This window comes from Crocuta crocuta, unplaced genomic scaffold (assembly GCF_008692635.1).
Source record: "Crocuta crocuta isolate KB4526 unplaced genomic scaffold, BGI_CrCroc_1.0 scaffold737, whole genome shotgun sequence".
Classification (NCBI taxonomy): domain Eukaryota; kingdom Metazoa; phylum Chordata; class Mammalia; order Carnivora; family Hyaenidae; genus Crocuta; species Crocuta crocuta.
This window is the reverse complement of record NW_027527804.1, coordinates 195,242-212,752: the sequence shown is the minus strand read 5'-3', so window position 1 is coordinate 212,752 and position 17,511 is coordinate 195,242. Positions and strand designations below refer to the sequence as shown.

Below are 17,511 nucleotides of genomic sequence, written 5' to 3'. Positions count from 1 at the left end.
TTCTCCTGCTACAATGTAGGGCCATGCTGGCAAGGAGCCTTTGCCTGGCTTGTTCATCTCTGTCTCAGTGCCTGTAATAGTGTCTTGCAGACAGTAGGCACATACTGCGTATTTCCATATTGAATGTGTGAATGAATGCATGTTCCCTGATGCTGTGAAGTTTCTGAGTAGCTGGAGCAGGTGCTCTGGCCTCTGTGGATAGTGACTCTCCTTGGGCAATGTGACTATCAGGTGTCACTCAGTTTGCAGACAACCACGTCTGTCTCACTGAGAAGCAGGCGCACAGAATGGGGCAGAGGCTCTCTCCTTCCATGTTTCTCCCTAAGTCCTGTATCTATCTCCACACTCCTGAGCAGAGTGGGAAAGCAGCTCTTTTAGAGAAACAGGTTTTGTCGATCAGGCTTGACATATTGCTAGTTGGGATTCTAGATGGCAGTTCTTTAAGTAATAACTTGTTATTCTAATTACAAAAGTAATACACATTACTGAAAATTTGAAAAATACAGAGAAACAAAAAGGAAATGAGAACTACCTATAGTTCGATCACCCAAAGATAGCCACTGTTAATAGTCTGCTGTATGCCCTTTCAGGCTTTTTCTTCATCAAGGCATATTACAAATGCTTTCTTTTTTAAACATAAGTGGGGCCATAATATAAATATTTTGTACCAAATCTTTGTACTTTATCAAATATGTCACAAACATCTTTCCATGCCATTAAGTCTTGGTCTACGATGTTTTTTAAATTATTTTTTGAGAGAGAGAGAGAGAATGTGAGAGTGGGGAGATAGAGGGAAAGAGAGAGAATCTTAAGCATGCTCCACACTTAGCATGGAGCCCAATTTGGGGCTCAGTCCCATCATGGATCATGGATCATGACCTGAGCCGATGTCAAAATCAGATGCTCAGGCACCTGGGTGGCTCAATTGGTTAAACCTCTGAATTCGGCTCAGGTCATGATCTCACAGTTCGTGGGTTCAAGCCCCATATCGGGCTCTCTGTTGTCAGTGCAGAGCCCGCTTCGGATCCTCTCTCCCCACTTCTGTCTCTACCTCTCCCCCATGTTTGCTTGTGCTCTCTCTCTCATTCTCTCAAAAATAAACATTAAGAAAATTAAAAGTCAGATGCTCAACCAATTGAGCCACCAGGTGCCTCAGTCTATAATAATTTTCAATGGACATCTAATAAGCCATGGTACAGCTATTCCATAATTTATTTAACCATTCCCATACTGGTAGACTTTCAGATTGTTTCTGATTAAAAAAATTTTTTTAATGTTTATTTATCTTCGAGAGACACAGAGCATAAGCAGAGGAGGGGCAGAGAAAAAGGGAGACATAGAGTCTGAAGCAGGCTCCAGGCTCTGAACGATCAACGCAGAGCCTGATGCGGGACTCAGACTCATGAACCATGAGATCATGGCCTGAACTGAAGTGAGATGCTTAACTGACTGAGCCACCCAGGTGCCCCTGTTTCTGATTTTTTACTACTGTAAACAACATTGCAGAAAAAAATCCTTATTTGTATATCTGTATATCTCTCTTATTACTTTCTTAGGATTCCTAGAGTGGAATTACTTAGCCAAAGAGTATGAATGTAAAGGTTTTAATAAACATTGCCAACCAGAAAAGCCAATTATTAATTAAAAGCCAATGCCTGTTCTGCATTCACTTCTTATTTGAATCATCTGTATCACTAAAGTCCTAAGCATTACAATGAAATGAGATTTGGTCTGGAGATCTGAGATTGAATTAGGAATATTATAGAGTGGGGAGGATTTATCTTTCCTGGGGTAGTTTAGATCATGATTAGTTTTGTCGTAAATCATCCTGTTATATTACTATTATGACTGTAGGTGTTCTACCCTTGACCAAAAAATAAATAAAATAAAATAATGTTGGTAGAATTATTTCAAAGTGACACTAAAAGGTTTGAGGATCCAGTGAGATCACAGATTCAGAAGTCACAATAGATTATTGTGACTTGGGTGGTCGTCCTGTTTGGATCATCCTCAGAATGTGCTCTTCTGCCTATCCTTAATAAGTGCATTTTCTCATCAATTTTATTATTTTTTTAAGATTTTATTTTATTTTGTTTATTTTACTATTCTTAAAACTTTTTTAAATTTTTGGGGCAACATACGGAGAAGAAGGGAACTTCGTACATTTCACTTGCCTGCATCTCTCACACGGAGAAGGCCTGAAGCCATAGGAACCCTTACAAAATCCAGGAGTTTGGGAGGAAAAGGAGACAGAGTCCGCTGAGAAAACCTAGCCTGACCCTAGGTGGGATGCACTCGTGCCAGGCGACCCCCAGATGAAACTGCTCCTCGCTCACCAACCTGACCTGGAGGAGACGGAGCAGCGGCTTCTGGCTCCATCCCCAGGGGGAAGGCGAGAGGCTTGAGACTGCCCTGAGGGGCTTGCCTGCTGTTTTATACTTCTGGCAATTTCAGCGGGGCGCGTGGACTGGTATCTGGAAACAAGGCCTGGCCTGGGATATCGAGTACGGCCCACCTTGGCTATGTACCCCGCACAGGGAGTTTACACACCCAAAAACGTGAGTTGTAANGATGCACTGCCCTGATTAATTCTGGTCACTGGCTTGCTTAAACACTCACATTTAATCCATTCTCTAGATGTAAATTCTACACCTACCTACCTTTTCATCTCTTTCTCTCTGGAGTAATTAGACTATATAGTTTCTCTGGATAACACCAGCGTCATTTCTTTCGCCTCTTCTTCAACCATATTCCACTCTTTCATTCTTTGAAAAAAAGCCTCTTATTCCTTCTGCCTGCTCATTTCATTTCCAATTTCGCCTCATCCCCGCCCTGTCATTTCTCTCTTTCTCTATGCTTTTCAACCAGCACTGCATACACCCGGCTATTTATTTGTAGCTGGGAAATCTGGTTACATGCTTTAGACTGTTTTTGTCTATTGGGTTTCTTCTTTTTTTCCTTTTCTTTTCTTCTTTTTTTCTTTTTTATGTATTTTTATTTCTTATTATTCGCCTTCCCTCCTTCCTCTTTTCTCTTTTCTTTTTCGTTTTCTCTTTTGGTTTGTATGTTTGTTGGATTTGTCTGTGCGTTTGTGTGCCTTTGTTCCCTGTGTGTTTGTCTGTCTGTTTTCTTCTCCAGGGCTACCTCAAGAAACAAGCCAAAGTACACATGGTGGAGAGTCCCAAATACCACTACGAGTAGGAAAATAAAATAACCAAGGTCTCAACAAGAGAGACCAAGAGATACCATTCAAAGAACACTTTCTGAATGGACAGGCCCTGGACAGTCAAAGAGCCTTCTTTGGTACGGCAGCACTCACAGGTGCAGAGTGCATAATAAGCTTTTAAAACTAACAAGAGATAGAAAGCTAACCAAAATGATGAAACGAACGAGCTCTCCTCCAAAGAAATTCCAGGAAAAATGGACAGCTAAAGAACTGCTCAAAACAGACATAAGCAAAGTAACTGAACAAGAATTCAGACCAATAATCATAAAATTAATTGCTGGGCTTGAAAAAGCATGGAGGACATCAGAGAAACTATGGCTACAAACACTATGGAGCTTAAAAATAGTTATGATAAATTAAAAAATGCGATAAATGAGATACATAACAAAATGGAGGCATCCAATGCATGGATTGAAGAGGCAGATAGGAGAATAAGTGACTTAGAAGATACCATTATAGAAAAAGAGGAAACCGAGAAAAAAAGAGACAAACTGATCCAGGAACACGAAAGAAGAGTTCGAGAGGTCAGCGATATGGTCAAACACAACAATATTCGTACCATAGGAATCCCAGAAGAGGAAGAGAGAGGCAACGGTGCTGAAGGAGTCCTGGAATAAATTATAGCAGAGAACATCCCCAACCTGGGGAAGGAAGTAAACATTGAAATACAAGAGGCACAGAGAACTCCCCTCAGACGTAATATGAATCGATCTTCTGCACGGCATATCATAGTGAAAAAGGCAAAATATAAGGACAAAGAGAGAATTTTGAAAGCAGCTAGGGAGAAAAAGGCCCTAACATACAAAGGGAAACCTATGAGAGTGGTGACAGACCTATGTACTGAAATTTGGAAGGCCAGAAAAAAATGGCCGGAGATCTTCAATGTGACGAACAGAAAAAATACACAGCCAAGAATCTNGGGGAAGGGGGGAGATGGGCATGGAGGAGGGCACTTGCGGGGATGAGCACTGGGTGCTATATGGAAACCAACTTGACAAACTATTTAAAAAACTTTTTAAAATTTTAATTTTATGTTAGTCCTATATAGTGTAGTAATGATTTCAGAAGTAGAATTTAGTGATTCATCATTTACATATAACACCCTGTACTCATCCCAAAAAGTGCCCTCCTTAATAATGCCCATCACCTATTTAGCACATCTCCCCACCTCCTCTCCAGCAATCCTGTTAGTTCTCTGTATTTAAGAGTCTCTTATGGTTTGTCTCCCTCTCTGTTTTCACCTTATTTTTCCTTCCCTTCCCCTATATTCATCTCTTTTGTTTCTTAATTTCCACGAGTGAAATCATATAATACTCCTCTTTCTCTGACATATTTCGCTTAGTATGATATACTCGTTCCACCCACATTGCTGCAAATGGCAAGATTTCATTCTTCTTGATCACGGAATAATATTCCATTGTATGTATATACCACGTTTTCTTCATCCATTCATCAGTCAATGGAAATTTGTTTCATCAATTTTAATGCCTATTTTCTACTCCATATCAGATAAGCCCTGTCCTTCCTATCCAATCCTACCTGCTGTTTACTCTGGTAGATGTGGGTCATCACACCAAGATGGATTTTGTTTGTGCCATTAATAAATGCTTCTAATACTTTAACGTGCATGGGGATCAACTGGGGGGTCTTGTTAGAATGAAGATTCTAATGCAGTAGGTCTGGGGTGGGACCTGAGAGTTTGCACTTCTAACTAGCTTCTAAGTGCTTCTGGTCCACAAATCACACTTAGAGTAGGAAAGCCATAAACCACCCTGGGCCTTCAGCAGTGCTTCTCAAATTTGTCTGCACATTAAAATCACCTGAGGATCTTTTAAAAATGCTGTTGCCCAAGCAACACCTGAAATCAATTAAATCCTAATCTCTGGGGATGGGACACAGATATTTTAGAAGCTTTCCCGGGGAGTCCCAAAGTGTAGAGAAGTTTGGGAACCACTGACCTACATGAAGATGCTCAAAAAATATACTCTGGCTAAGTTCATGTTTGCCTGCTAATCATGAGGAACTAACTGTAAGTTGAAGGAATAAATGATTGAGCTCTCTGCCTACTTTTAAAGTTTTTTGGGGTTTCATCTGTGTTTACAAAAATGCTCTGCAAGTAGGCATAAGAAATGATGAATTTGGGGCGTCTGGGTGGCTCAGTTCGTTAAGCGTCCAACTTCGGCTCAGGTCATGATCTCACAGCTTGTGGGTTTAAGCCCCACATCGGGCTCTGTGCTGACAGCTGAGCCTAGAGCCTGCTTCAGATTCTGTGTCTCCTTCTCTCTCTGTCTCTTCCCTGCTCATGCTCTGTCTCTCTCTCCTTCAAAGATCTTGAATGCCGAGAACAAACTGAGGACTGATGGGGGTGGGGGGGGATGGGAAGTGGGGTGATGGGCATTGAGGAGACCACTTGTGGGGATAAGCACTGGGTGTTATATGGAAACCAACTTGACAATAAACTATTTAAAAAAATTAATAAACATGAAAAAAAGTTTTAAAAAAGAAATGATGAATTCATGTGCATGGAAATGACTCATTCATTCACTCCTAGAATGTTGGAGTGGGAAAGACCCTAAGAAATCCTCTACTCTAACCCTCCTTTTGCAGAGAAGGAAACTGAAGCTCAGAATGGTGAAGTGACTTTTTCTAGGTCACACAGAAAACCAGTTGAAGAGCCAGGATTAGAATGCTTGATCACCAATCCCCTATGCTGTCAATCCCAACAGTATGGACTATATTTTAATCTAGTTCATATGTGTTAGAACCACTATGAATTTGCTTTTTAAAAAATCAGTTAATACTATCTCCTGGCCTGGAAAAGACAATGGGCTATGAGTGGCCTGAATTCCAAACCTTGGTTTTATTTATCTCTTTGTGTGATTCAGAGCACGTCACTCTATGCATTTTGGTTTTCTTATCTTCAATAGAGCAATGATAATATCATTATTAAATTGTAGTGTTGGATGGTAGCTTGGAGATTAATTCTTCCAAACTTTTCCTTGTGCAGATGAGGCTTATGAAGGCCAGAACAGATCTGTCACCTTTCCAAGGTCACATAGCAACTTAGCTCAGGACCAGAACCCACTTTCCTTCCTCTCTACCTCACCTGTCTCCCATCCTGTCTCAAAAGGGTAGTGGATGTGATTGTACTTTGATGAGTGAAATAGTGACATCAATGAAAGGTGCTACTGTTCTTCTGTATAATCCTCATACTCCAATTTCTCTATAATTTAGAAAAGCCAGGCTTAAGTCTGGCACCTGGGGCTACATGGGGCTAAAGGTGTAGTAGATATGGAAAAAAACCCCAGTCTATTTCTGAGTAGTAAATTTCTTCCAAGAATCCATCTTATCAGCCCTTCAAGAGGGGAGAGAATGAAGTTCATTGTTAGAACTAGTATCATTACAAGGATATGGAAGGCTGATGAGGTTTCTGATGCTCAAAGAACATTGAGAAGGACTATGTGGGGATCTCAGTTAGCCAAAGGCTGGGCTTCCAACCAACGCACCTTTTGCCTTTTTACCTGGACACACCTTGCAGCATTTTCCATCTATTTTTTGAGGATACTTGCAGGGGTACCGGTTGGGGCAGTGGATTTTCTTACACTCTTGCTTGGTGACGTTACAAGTGCACAGCACACACTCCACAATGCCAAATGCCCGGAGATTGGGGTGCCAGGACTCGCCATGGGAATAGGTCTTTCCATTGGAAACACACACTGGAAGAGAACACAGGGCTGGAAATTAAAGGCTAGGGCGCTGAAACAGGCCCCTGTGCTCACAACCCAAATTCTGAACCTCTTCAGACATCAAGCATCCTTCGTCCTTTTCATGGCTGTGGACTTACATTTACAGGGCAGTCTCTATAACCACAAAAACTTGGTTCCTATTATACAGTTAGCAACCATTCAGGGTCTCTGATCAGGGTCTTCTGGATGCTTGTAAGTGCCTGGTACCTTGTAAGCAGTCGATAAATATTTCTTAAAATGGAAGAATGTACCAGTGCATGACAGTAGGGTTCCAACTGTCCTGGGTATCTCTGGGATAAGAAACCTCTAAGTGATTGTAGTGTTAATCCCTGAAGTTTCATAAAGATGTGCATGGCTCAAGTGGATATGCTTCTTGGCATGAAAATTCTCCAGAGAGCTTGGCTGCCCAGGGAGGCTAGATGAAGAAACTACCACTCTTCCCAAAGGGTCAATTTCTTCCAGATCCTGAAGCAAATCAAATGCTATTCAGAGTCTGATCCACCAACACAGACAGGTGTGGAGGTAATGGTGCCTGCCTGCTCTTTGGCATGGGAAGGAAGGCACTAAAATGAATTCAAGAGGGAAAGGATCATGGAAGGTAGCCTTTCATGCCTCTACACTTCAGGCAGTGTCCTCTGGCCCCTGTCTCACAGTGGCTACAGAGATTCAGCAACAGTGAGTCACTGCCTGTCCTACAGATAAACTGGTGGTCTCCTATTTGCTGAACCAGAAGTGAAATTACTGGCTCCATGTTTTATGAGGGGCCTTGCAGGAGCCAGCATCTGAAGAGCTGGAGGCCAGGCGGGAGTGTGGGCGGAGGCTATGAAGGGCAGGGGCCATGGTAACACCCTCCAATGCAAAGCAACCAAAATATACCTGGCTCCTCCTATGAGGCATGGAGCTAAACTCCAGGATTAAGAACTATACAGGGCTGCGAATGGGGAGAGCAGAGAATAAGCTGTCTCTCTTTTTCAAAGTGCTGAGACATTCTGGAGATTTTAAAGCCATGACTGGGACTGGGTGTGTTTCTCATTATTCCCATCACCTCATCATACCCAGGGAGACCTGTCGGCATCCCAATCAACAACATCTCTAGGGTGGGTTGTATCACTTAAGGCAGGGCTAGGGTGGGAGAACTAGCCCCACTTGGGGCGTTTCTAGGAATTGGCTGATTTGGCCGCAAGACAATGGCCTCAGAAGGATGAATCATTGGGCTATTTCTTTCTCCTCAAGTCCACTGGGTCACATTAGGAAATATAGATGATGCTGGCTGCCTTTTCCTGTCCTTTGCAAGAACTGCTAGAGTACTGGGCACTCTAGCAGGGTCCATCCATACAAAGATTTCCAAGAACACAGGCACCCAAATCAGAGAAGCACCCCACCTTCTGGGGATATAGAACAGGGACTTGACATGTGGACTGTGAGGCTCAGGGCTGTGGACAGAATCCCATGACAAGATAGCCCAGATATGTCATTCTGTCTCCTGCCTTCACCTCTCCTGTCATCTTTGGAGACAGTCACACTGCCTTCTAGACAATGTGGCCAAGTGGGTACATTGTCTGCTTCACGCCAACAGAGGCTGGACTCAGGTTTAAAATGGTGTAGTCCTATTGCTTCTCTTCTTTGACTCAAGCAGGGGACCAAGAACATGTGTCTCAGAGGAGCATGCTTTTAGCAGGAATGCTAAGAAGGGTGGGAAGGACCCCGTGTTATATAGCTAGGTTCCTTCTCCCCTAACCATTTGGACTAAGGGGACAATGTAGACTGGGTGAGAGTCTGCACTCTGAGATGCAATAGTGGGACGTTAACCCTTTAGAGGGAAACACAGCCTTTTCCCCACCAACAAACTCTTGAGACGATTTTGAATCATCCAGCTGGGGCATTGTGGTTGGGGGTGGGGGCAAGTGATTCTCCAGTGAACTATAATAGAAAGGTCAGGAAGGAACTGCTACATCCAAATCAATGGGAGCAATGAAAAAATGTAAACCAGCTGAGTCTTTTGTAGGACACAGAGAAAATCATGTGATGAGCCTCTGCCCCGAAATGAAGAGGCCTATGGAAATTATGGGATTTAAGATTTTCAAAGTCCATTTCCCTGCAGGATTTTTTTTAAGGCTTTGAAATACTCTCAGAGCAAATGGAATCTATTGGAGACAATTTAGGATTGAAAACCAAACTGCACCTTTACCTCCTACTTCTTCTCATTTCATAAATTTGTATCAGGATGCCTTGGACTTCAAAAATAATATGCTTCAAATCAAACCCAGATCGATATTAAATATTTCCATTTCTTTGGATATATCGCCATTTTTTATCAAGACTTTTATTTTGCATGTTCCTCTTTTAAGCCTGTTAGTTTCAAAAGCAATGCAATGTTTTTTATCTGTAATCTGAAATTTACATCTAACTAGTAACAGCTGTGATCAACTAGCTTTGGTTTGACCAGCTTTGTTGAGATTTATAGTAGGAGTTCTTTGTAACGGATTGTTTTTCACCCGTGTTATTCAATCATTTGGTTTAATAATTTATTACTTTTAACCCATTCAGAGAACTGGCTTTGATTTGTTTTTCCTTTAAAGGAAACAAAACATGTTTGTGGTTTCATAAAAAGGAACCAGCTGAGCTCTTGCTCTGAAGAGCTGGTTGACACAATGCCTAAAAAAAGTAAAAAACAGTCAATTGTTTGATTGAATTTGTCCTCTCTCCCCACCCCCGCTACTGGGGTGGTGGTGGAGTCCAGGGAACTCTGAGCAGGAAAGACCTGGCCGCGGACGTGTGGGTGCCTGATCTAGCCAGCCGGTCAGCTGAGTGGGCTGCATGTCTGTGTTAACCTGGTCAGTCCTCCTGGTGCTCAGCCAGGAGATTTCTGGATTTCTTACTGGATTACACATTTTCAATGACAATCTCCTCATATGAATTAGAATCTCTGAGCGTGGGGCCCGGAATATATATCTTTAGCAAGAGGCCCGGGGAGAGTCTTGGGTGCACTGAAGTGTAAGAACTACTACTTCTAAGGTATGGGGCTATAGAGCTTCATTCGGCACTGAGTCCCTGTGAGTACTGGCTGCCCAAGTGGACAACAAACAAGCTCTCGTTCTGTTAATGATCTAAAGAACTTTCCCAAATGACCTGAAACCCCCTGGGGCAACCAAGAAAATGCCAGAGGCTCCATTAGGTTCAAGGCTTTCTTGCCTTTTGTCCTAAGTATGGGAAGGTACACATGAAATCTAAACTAAGCTCTTTGAGCTGCATTTTAGGGAAGTCCTAACAGTCTCCTGGAGTCGCTTGTCCACACACACGCTTTGGGACCTGATGGTAAGTGATCCTCACATGAATGTCTGATATGCATGGGAGACAGGGCCCTTCTCAGGCCCAGCTATCCAAAGAAGGGGACTGTAGATGGGGCACAACGAGCGTGCCCCTTACCTTGTCCATGCTTGTGTTTGTTGTTGATGACAATCTGCACAATGGTGCCAGATGCTTGCTGGGAATCCATGAGAGCTCCTCGGTGACTTCTGGCCCCAGGAAAGCGGGGCAGACCTCCAGCCTGTCGGCTTGGTGGGGGATCATAGTGAGAGCGATGGTAAGAATGTCTCTGTAAAATGACAAGGACAAATTCAGTCCCCCAGATCCACTAGTGAGAAGGCACAAATGGACTTATACACACTTAGAAGCCATGTGATGACCTCAAGCGATGAGCTCAGATCTTAACTACATGTCTGCCCACACAGGTAGAGACATGGGGATGTGACTGAGGAAAAGTAGCCTTGACAATGTGCTGAGATTTTTCTTTCTGCTTGCAGAAGACAGGACTAGCTTCACCTGAGGAAGCAAATAGCCCAAAAGGGTAAACAAAATGTCCTTAGTTGCTCCCAAGGAGCCACTTGCAACTCTTAAAGAGCCTTAACCTTAAGAGTTAAGGGAATGGTCTGCAGCATGAGGCAAAAGGGGACTGAGTGGGAAAGGCTGTGCAAATTAGGAAGCCAAAGAGAACTTGTAGTCGGGGAGAGTGTGTGACCTAGGCCATGAAGGGTGGAGAGGCTTTTCACAGGCAGACTTGGTGAAAAATATTCCAGGCAGCAATTTCCAAGTTGAGAAGGTGTAGCAAAGAATATAGTCAATAAAAGGGAACTGCTGAAGGATAACATTCCAAAAGTGCATTGGAACCTGATCTTGGAAGACTTTAAATGACAGACTGAAGGGTAAGGACTTTATTTGGTAGGCAACAGAGGTGAGGGTGTGGAAGCCTTTGACGGATTTTATTTTTTGGATGCAGGGAAATAATCAGAATCAGAACTGTGTCTCCACGCACTGATCACTGATCATATGTAAGGTGCACTGGATAGGATGAAGAGATGAGATAGGCCAGTTAAGAGGCATGGAGACTCAAAATGCAGCCAATGTCATGAGATCACAGAGCAGGGTACAGATACCCTAGACACTGCATAAAAGAATTGACCATGTAGGACAGTACCAGAATGTCAGCCAGAGGGGAGGACTTTGTTTTGCTCACTGCTATGTCTCCAGTGCTCCCAAGCAGTGTTCAGTGTCTAGAAGGTGCTCATTAAACACTTGAATGAATGAATGAATGAATGAATGAATGAATGAAAGCTGTGGGCCCCAATTAAAGCTTCGAGTCTTATAGTACAAATAATGCAATCAGTCCTCTGTCAGCAAGGCTTTGACACGTGATGTGCCCACTATTCTCCTCAGGAGCTGAAGAAGAGTGAAGGCAGAGGAGGATGGAATGAATGAAAGCTAGAACCTAAGGCAAAAAGCCAAATAACATTATGTTTTAAGGACAACTGTTTGGGGTAAAAGAGGGGAGACCCAGGAGTCATTTCACAGGCAATTAAAAAGGAAGAGCCTTATGTTTGGTGTTAGATATAGCAGGGGATTGTGGGAAGGTAGTTATGGGATCCCCTAACCCCAGCATCCCATAAAACATTTATTACAGTTATGGTCCATAGACACACATGTTGCAAATTTAGCTTTGGGAATTGGTAATACTCTCTTGTGGGAGGAGGCACTGGTGGGAGAAGGGGAGAGAGAATAGGAGTCCAAGTAAGAGAAAGAACATGATTCCCTAAATCTAAGAAGAGTCCATGCTGGTGCATTGCTATAAAAACTCACCCAAATAAGAATTTGCATCAATTTATTATCATGTACACAGATGGGATTTTCAGCGCAAATATTTTTCATTCCCACAATGGCTCATATGTCTTTTTCATTCACATTCCACATAGACCATTCATTACAGAGCGTTCTGTCCTTTCTGAAGTTTGGCAAAGTTTTGCCAAAGGAACAGAGAGAGGACAGTTTGGTTGGTGGGTGTCCTACTGATGCTAAAAGGAGGGAGTTCCACAGGGCTAGAATTTGGGAGAGGTCGCTGACCCAGGATGAGTTGCAAGTACAAGGAGTTCTGTGATTCATGAGGGTGAGAACAAAATGAAAAGCTGGTCTTGGGTACTAGTAACTCAGACCCTGGACATACACTAAGAGACAAAAAGATTCAAAACCAACCAACCAAACAGATTCAAGGATTTTGATCAGCCCCCTGGAACCCTGCCTTATTTAAGTCTTTGGTTTTACAGACAAGCGGAGGCTAGACAGGAGAGGGGTTTTATTTAGGGTGACAATGAAGATGTAGTTTTTGGAAATGGCAGGAGAGTAGGGGTGGGGAGAGGAGGAGAGAGGAAGATGAAGACGAGGAGATATAAAACAATGGGAAAGTGGAAGAAGGAATGTATGGTCAAGCTCAGTGGTCAGCCAACATTTGGCTAAAAGCTGTTCTGAGGAAAAAACAAAATCTGCTAAGATAGCAAAGTCCGCTACAGTGGTCACACCAGGGGGGTGGGGGGTGGTGAAGTGTGATTTTGATTTGAGGGTAATGGCTGTTTTATTGAGGTTGCTCCCCTAAATGAGGGGGCACCTGGGTAGCTCAGTCAGTTGAGCATCCAACTTTGGCTCAGGTTGTGATCTTGGGGTTCGTGAGTTTGAGCCCTGCATTGGGCTCTGTGCTGACAGCTCAGCACAAAACCCTGCTTTGAATAATTCGGTGTCTCCATCTCTGTCTGCCCCTATTCTGCTCTCTCTCTCTCTCTCTCAAGAAACAAATAAACATTGGGGCACCTGGGTGGCTCAGTCGGTTAAGTGTCCGACTTTGGCTCAGGTCACGATCTCACAGTTCGTGGGTTCGAGCGCCGCGTCGGGCTGTGTGCTGACAGCTAGCTCAGAGCCTGGAGTCTGTTTCAGATTCTGTGTCTCCCTCTCTCTCTGACTCTCCCCTGTCCACACTGTCTCTCTCTCTCTCAGAAGTAAATAAAAAAAACATTAAAAATTAAAAAAAGAAACAAATAAACATTAAAAACAATTAAGCAAATAAAAGAGGCTTACCAGGGACCATTCTGACCTTGTAACTTACAGCAAGAGAGAAAAAGGCATTAACACCTTTGAGTCATAAATGATATTGGAGCTTATCTTAAAAACCAGCTGTAAATAGTCTGCTTGAGAGAGCAGGTCAAGACTCGTGAGGCAGAAATGGCCATACACCTATGCTTTGTTTTATTCTGCTCAATATTTTGGTATTATTTGATTTCCTGACCTGAAGTGCTGATAACTAAGGCTTTTGAAGTGGTTCCCACACAGTTCTTTTCTGATGGTGGAAAAATCTCCATTATTGTAGAAAGTTCCCCAGGAATCTCTTCCTTACTTGTTCTAAGGTCTAAGATGGATTTTACTGGCAGAGATGGGAAAACAGGACAGTGCCGGGACAGCCTTCCAAGTGCCTTCATGGCTGTGAATCTAAAGTTATCACAAAATATAAAGTTTAACTTAAAGACTGTCCTCAGAATGTGTTGTAATCCACACAACCTTGAGTGCCTGTATCTTCATCACTGGAACCCTGGGACCATCCCTGTCTGGGAGATACTTGAGCCAGTTTCCTTTCCCAACCATTGTTCTGACAACAGGGATGAGATGTGGATTTTTATCTGTCCCTATTGTTTCTATCTCTGAATTTTTCACTTTTCAAATGGTAAGTCTCCGAGTAATCTATCGGGGGCAAAACCAAGAGGTTGGCTGTTGTCCAAAACAAAATCATGCTTGCTTTCATGTTTTGGCTTTCCACCCTGTGTCTACTTCTCCCTCCCTAAAACACACACACACACACACACACACCTCTACAGTAGTAAAACCAATGCATGTGAAATTATGATCTGGAAACCGAACAGAAACCATTTAAGGTTTTTACAAAGGAGCTGCAATTGAGCCACTGGTTCTTCCTGTGCACTTCATGAAACTTGGTAAACTGATGGTTCGCAACCCATGTGGCAAAATGAAGCGATCCTCTGTGTTTCTGTCGAACTGATGTTTGGATGGTTCCCTGTGAATAGGAATGGTCTATTAAAGTGAAAGTGTCCTGTGAGGGCTGCCTTTTTTGATCCCATAAAGAAAGCTGAGACTGCACAGGGTATTCAGAAGGCATTCTCTACCTTCTGATTTTTGGCTGCTCGAGGGCCAGCAACAAGTGTGAAGCATCTCTCTCTGATGTGGGACAAATTCCTGTGCATTAACATTCATGAAAAGCCACTCCTATATATTTCACCCCACCTTCTACACCCATTCACTCAACAAGGATTTATTGGGTGCCTACTATGTGCCAGGTACATATTCTTCTATTACTACAGATGCTATTTATTATTTCAAATCCTATCCCACAACATCTACCCCTTTTAGAACAAAGGAAAATATTTATTTATAATAAAGTGGAACCATCTGGACATTTTGGTCTACTAGGCCCAAATGTTTATTTCTAAAGATAGGTCCTGAACTCCTTTGAAAATCAATAACGATTTCAAGGCCCTGCATTCTGTACCTGACCTCTTTTGCTACAGGAAGTATGGGATCAAGTTCAGCCCTATCACCAGCAGTTTTGGAAGAAGGACAAGAGGGAAAGGCCAGGGTAGAGTTGGAGGCAACATAAAATATGAGGGCGAGAATAAAGGCTAATTAATGGCATTCCCAGCAGGACCACCGAGCTGGCCACGGATGTTTAGCTTTGGGGACCAGGGCACCCAGCTTTAGGTGTCTGAGGACGAAATTTGGTTAGAATGGCATCTGGTTGACAGCCACTAATTTAGTCATTCTCAACTTTCTACCACACAAAAAAAAAAATGAGTGCTGAGAAAAAGAGGAAATTCACAATACAGAAAATGGAGACTGGTATCATCTCCTGTCCAGATCTGGGAGGAATTTCATTTACTATAAAGCAGATAGAGTTAGTTGGAGAAAATATTTTTTTCTTTCTTTTTTTTTAAAGTTTTCATTTAAACTCCAGTCAGTGAGCATACGGTGTAAGATTAGTTTCAGGTGTACAATCTAGTGATTTCAACACTTCCATACATCATCCGCTGCTCATCACGACAAGTGCCCTCCTTAATCCCCATCACCTATTTCACTCATCCTCAGCTCCATATTAACCCAAAAACTGGGAAGCCCATCATCTCTCACAGGAGTGCTGCTTTTTTAAGAGATACCCAGAGTATTCATCTCCGTCCTACCCACAATCCTTCTGCACTCATTCAGAAATGGCAATGTATGGAAAATAATATGATTAAAGAATTAAAGCAAATGGCCTTCACTTCAACTCAGTGCTGAGGGTGTTGGCCAGCTGGGTGCAGGCAAGTCAAGAGTGGCACGCGTGATGACCAGGAAGCATGGCCTAAGCAACACTGAGATGTTTATAGTGGCCATTTTATTATGTCCCCACCAACACCTTCCTCACACCCTCCCTATCTTCAGGCTTGCCCTGTAATTCCCTAGACTCTTCTCTTCTATAAAATGCTGGTTGAGAAATAATTCCACAGGTTATAAAAAATATTTAAATGTTTTATCCTACAGGGGCACCTGGGTGGCTCAGTTGGTTAAGCATCTGACTCTTGATTTTGGCTCAGGTGATGATCTTAAGGTTCGTGAGTTTGAGTCCTGCATCAGGCTCTGCAATGATGGTGTGAAGCCTGCCTGGGATTCTCTCTCTCTCCCTCTCTCTCTGCCCCTCCCGCTTGCACCCTCTCTCTCTCTCTCTCTCTCAATACATACATACATACATGAACATTTAAAAAATAAATGTTATATATTGCAAAGCAAATTAATGTTCACTGAAAAACAGCCAATGATACAGAAAAGACGAAGTGAAAAATCCAATGCTCCCTGTCCTCCTGCCCACTTCCACCCCTCTGAGATTACCACTCTTAACATGCTGGTTTAGGACCTCCCAGATCTTTTCATATGTATGTACACACATGCACACACACAGGTTTTACATAAGGAAATGCTAGTGTAAGTTGTGTCCTGCACCTTGCTTTGTTTACATAATATATCTTGGGGATCCATCCACCTTAGTACATTTTGATGCCCTGCACTCTTTTTAACAATAGCACCATGTGCCACAGATGGGGTGTGTTTAACCAAGCCCCTATTGCTCATGGTTAAGTTGCCGCCTGTTTATTTTGCTCTTATGAAAATAATACTGCCCTGAGTGCCCCGTACACTTTTTCTGTACGGGGCTTTGATGAATGCATATTTATGTGCCATGCATGCCTTTGTACATTCTGCACGCTTTTATAAGTCCTTCAATAGGATAGATTCCTTGAACTGGAACATCTTTCTGGATCTTAAGAATTTTGAGGTATTTATGCTGTACTTGGCCATATGTTTCTTTAAAAAGCTTTAATGATTTACTTATTTTTGAGAGAGAGAGAGAGAGAGAGAGAGACAGACAGACAGAGTATGAGTTGGGGAGGGGCAGAGAAAGAGGGAGACACAGAATCCAAATCCGAATCTGTGCTGACAGCTCAGAGCCTGATGCTGGGCTCAAACTCAAGATCTGTGAGATTTATGACCTGGGCTGAAGTCCGATGCTCAACTGACTGAGCCACCCAGGTACCCCAGGCATATGATTTTTAGAGAGGGATTACATTTTGTTAATTACTTCAAAATACAAAGGGAGAAGAGGTACTGTTGCTATACACAGAGAGGCTTTTTATGAGGTTAGCACTGAGCATGGAAATGAGATATTGTAGGGTGGGGAAGGAAGGAATATCCAGCCTGCTACGTTTCCTCTCTTTCTAAGGCTTCAGAAAGGGTTTGTGGAAACATGTCTGCAATACTCCTGTCAAAAGGACGAGTGGACCTACCTTACAATCCCACAGAAGGTCCTCACTGTTGAGGACAGAGGTAGTGCTACCTGCCATCCTTCCAGAATACAGAGATTTGGCAAGTCATCCTGAAAGTCCACCAACTTGTGATCTAGACGGGGGATACCTGAGGGCGGGGGCTTTGATTTCTTTGTGCACATGTCCTGGCTCTGGTTACCAATCGTACAATGTACTTAAGTGGCGATAGGTTGGTGATAGTGCAATTTAATTTTCGGAGGAAAGGGAAGATAAGTGGTGTTAGAAATGGGCCCTTTTATGGAGTTGCTGGGATAATAGCCAGGGAGAGAGGAAAGTTTGGCCTGGTGCTGTGGAGTGTTGAATT

General features: G+C 42.9%; 1 protein-coding gene across 2 annotated transcripts in view; it reads right to left on the bottom strand.

Annotated features, from left to right (window-relative positions):
• CHRDL1 (chordin like 1) overlaps positions 1 to 17,511 on the bottom strand; it is a 125,674-nt gene that overhangs the window by 10,756 nt on the left and 97,407 nt on the right. For both annotated transcript variants that reach the window (XM_077773725.1, XM_077773734.1), the window contains exons 8-9: positions 10,399 to 10,567; positions 6,733 to 6,942 (exon numbers count right to left, since the gene is read on the bottom strand). In XM_077773725.1, the coding sequence (XP_077629851.1) occupies positions 6,733 to 6,942; positions 10,399 to 10,567 (379 nt within the window). The remainder of the gene's footprint in view (positions 1 to 6,732; positions 6,943 to 10,398; positions 10,568 to 17,511) is intronic.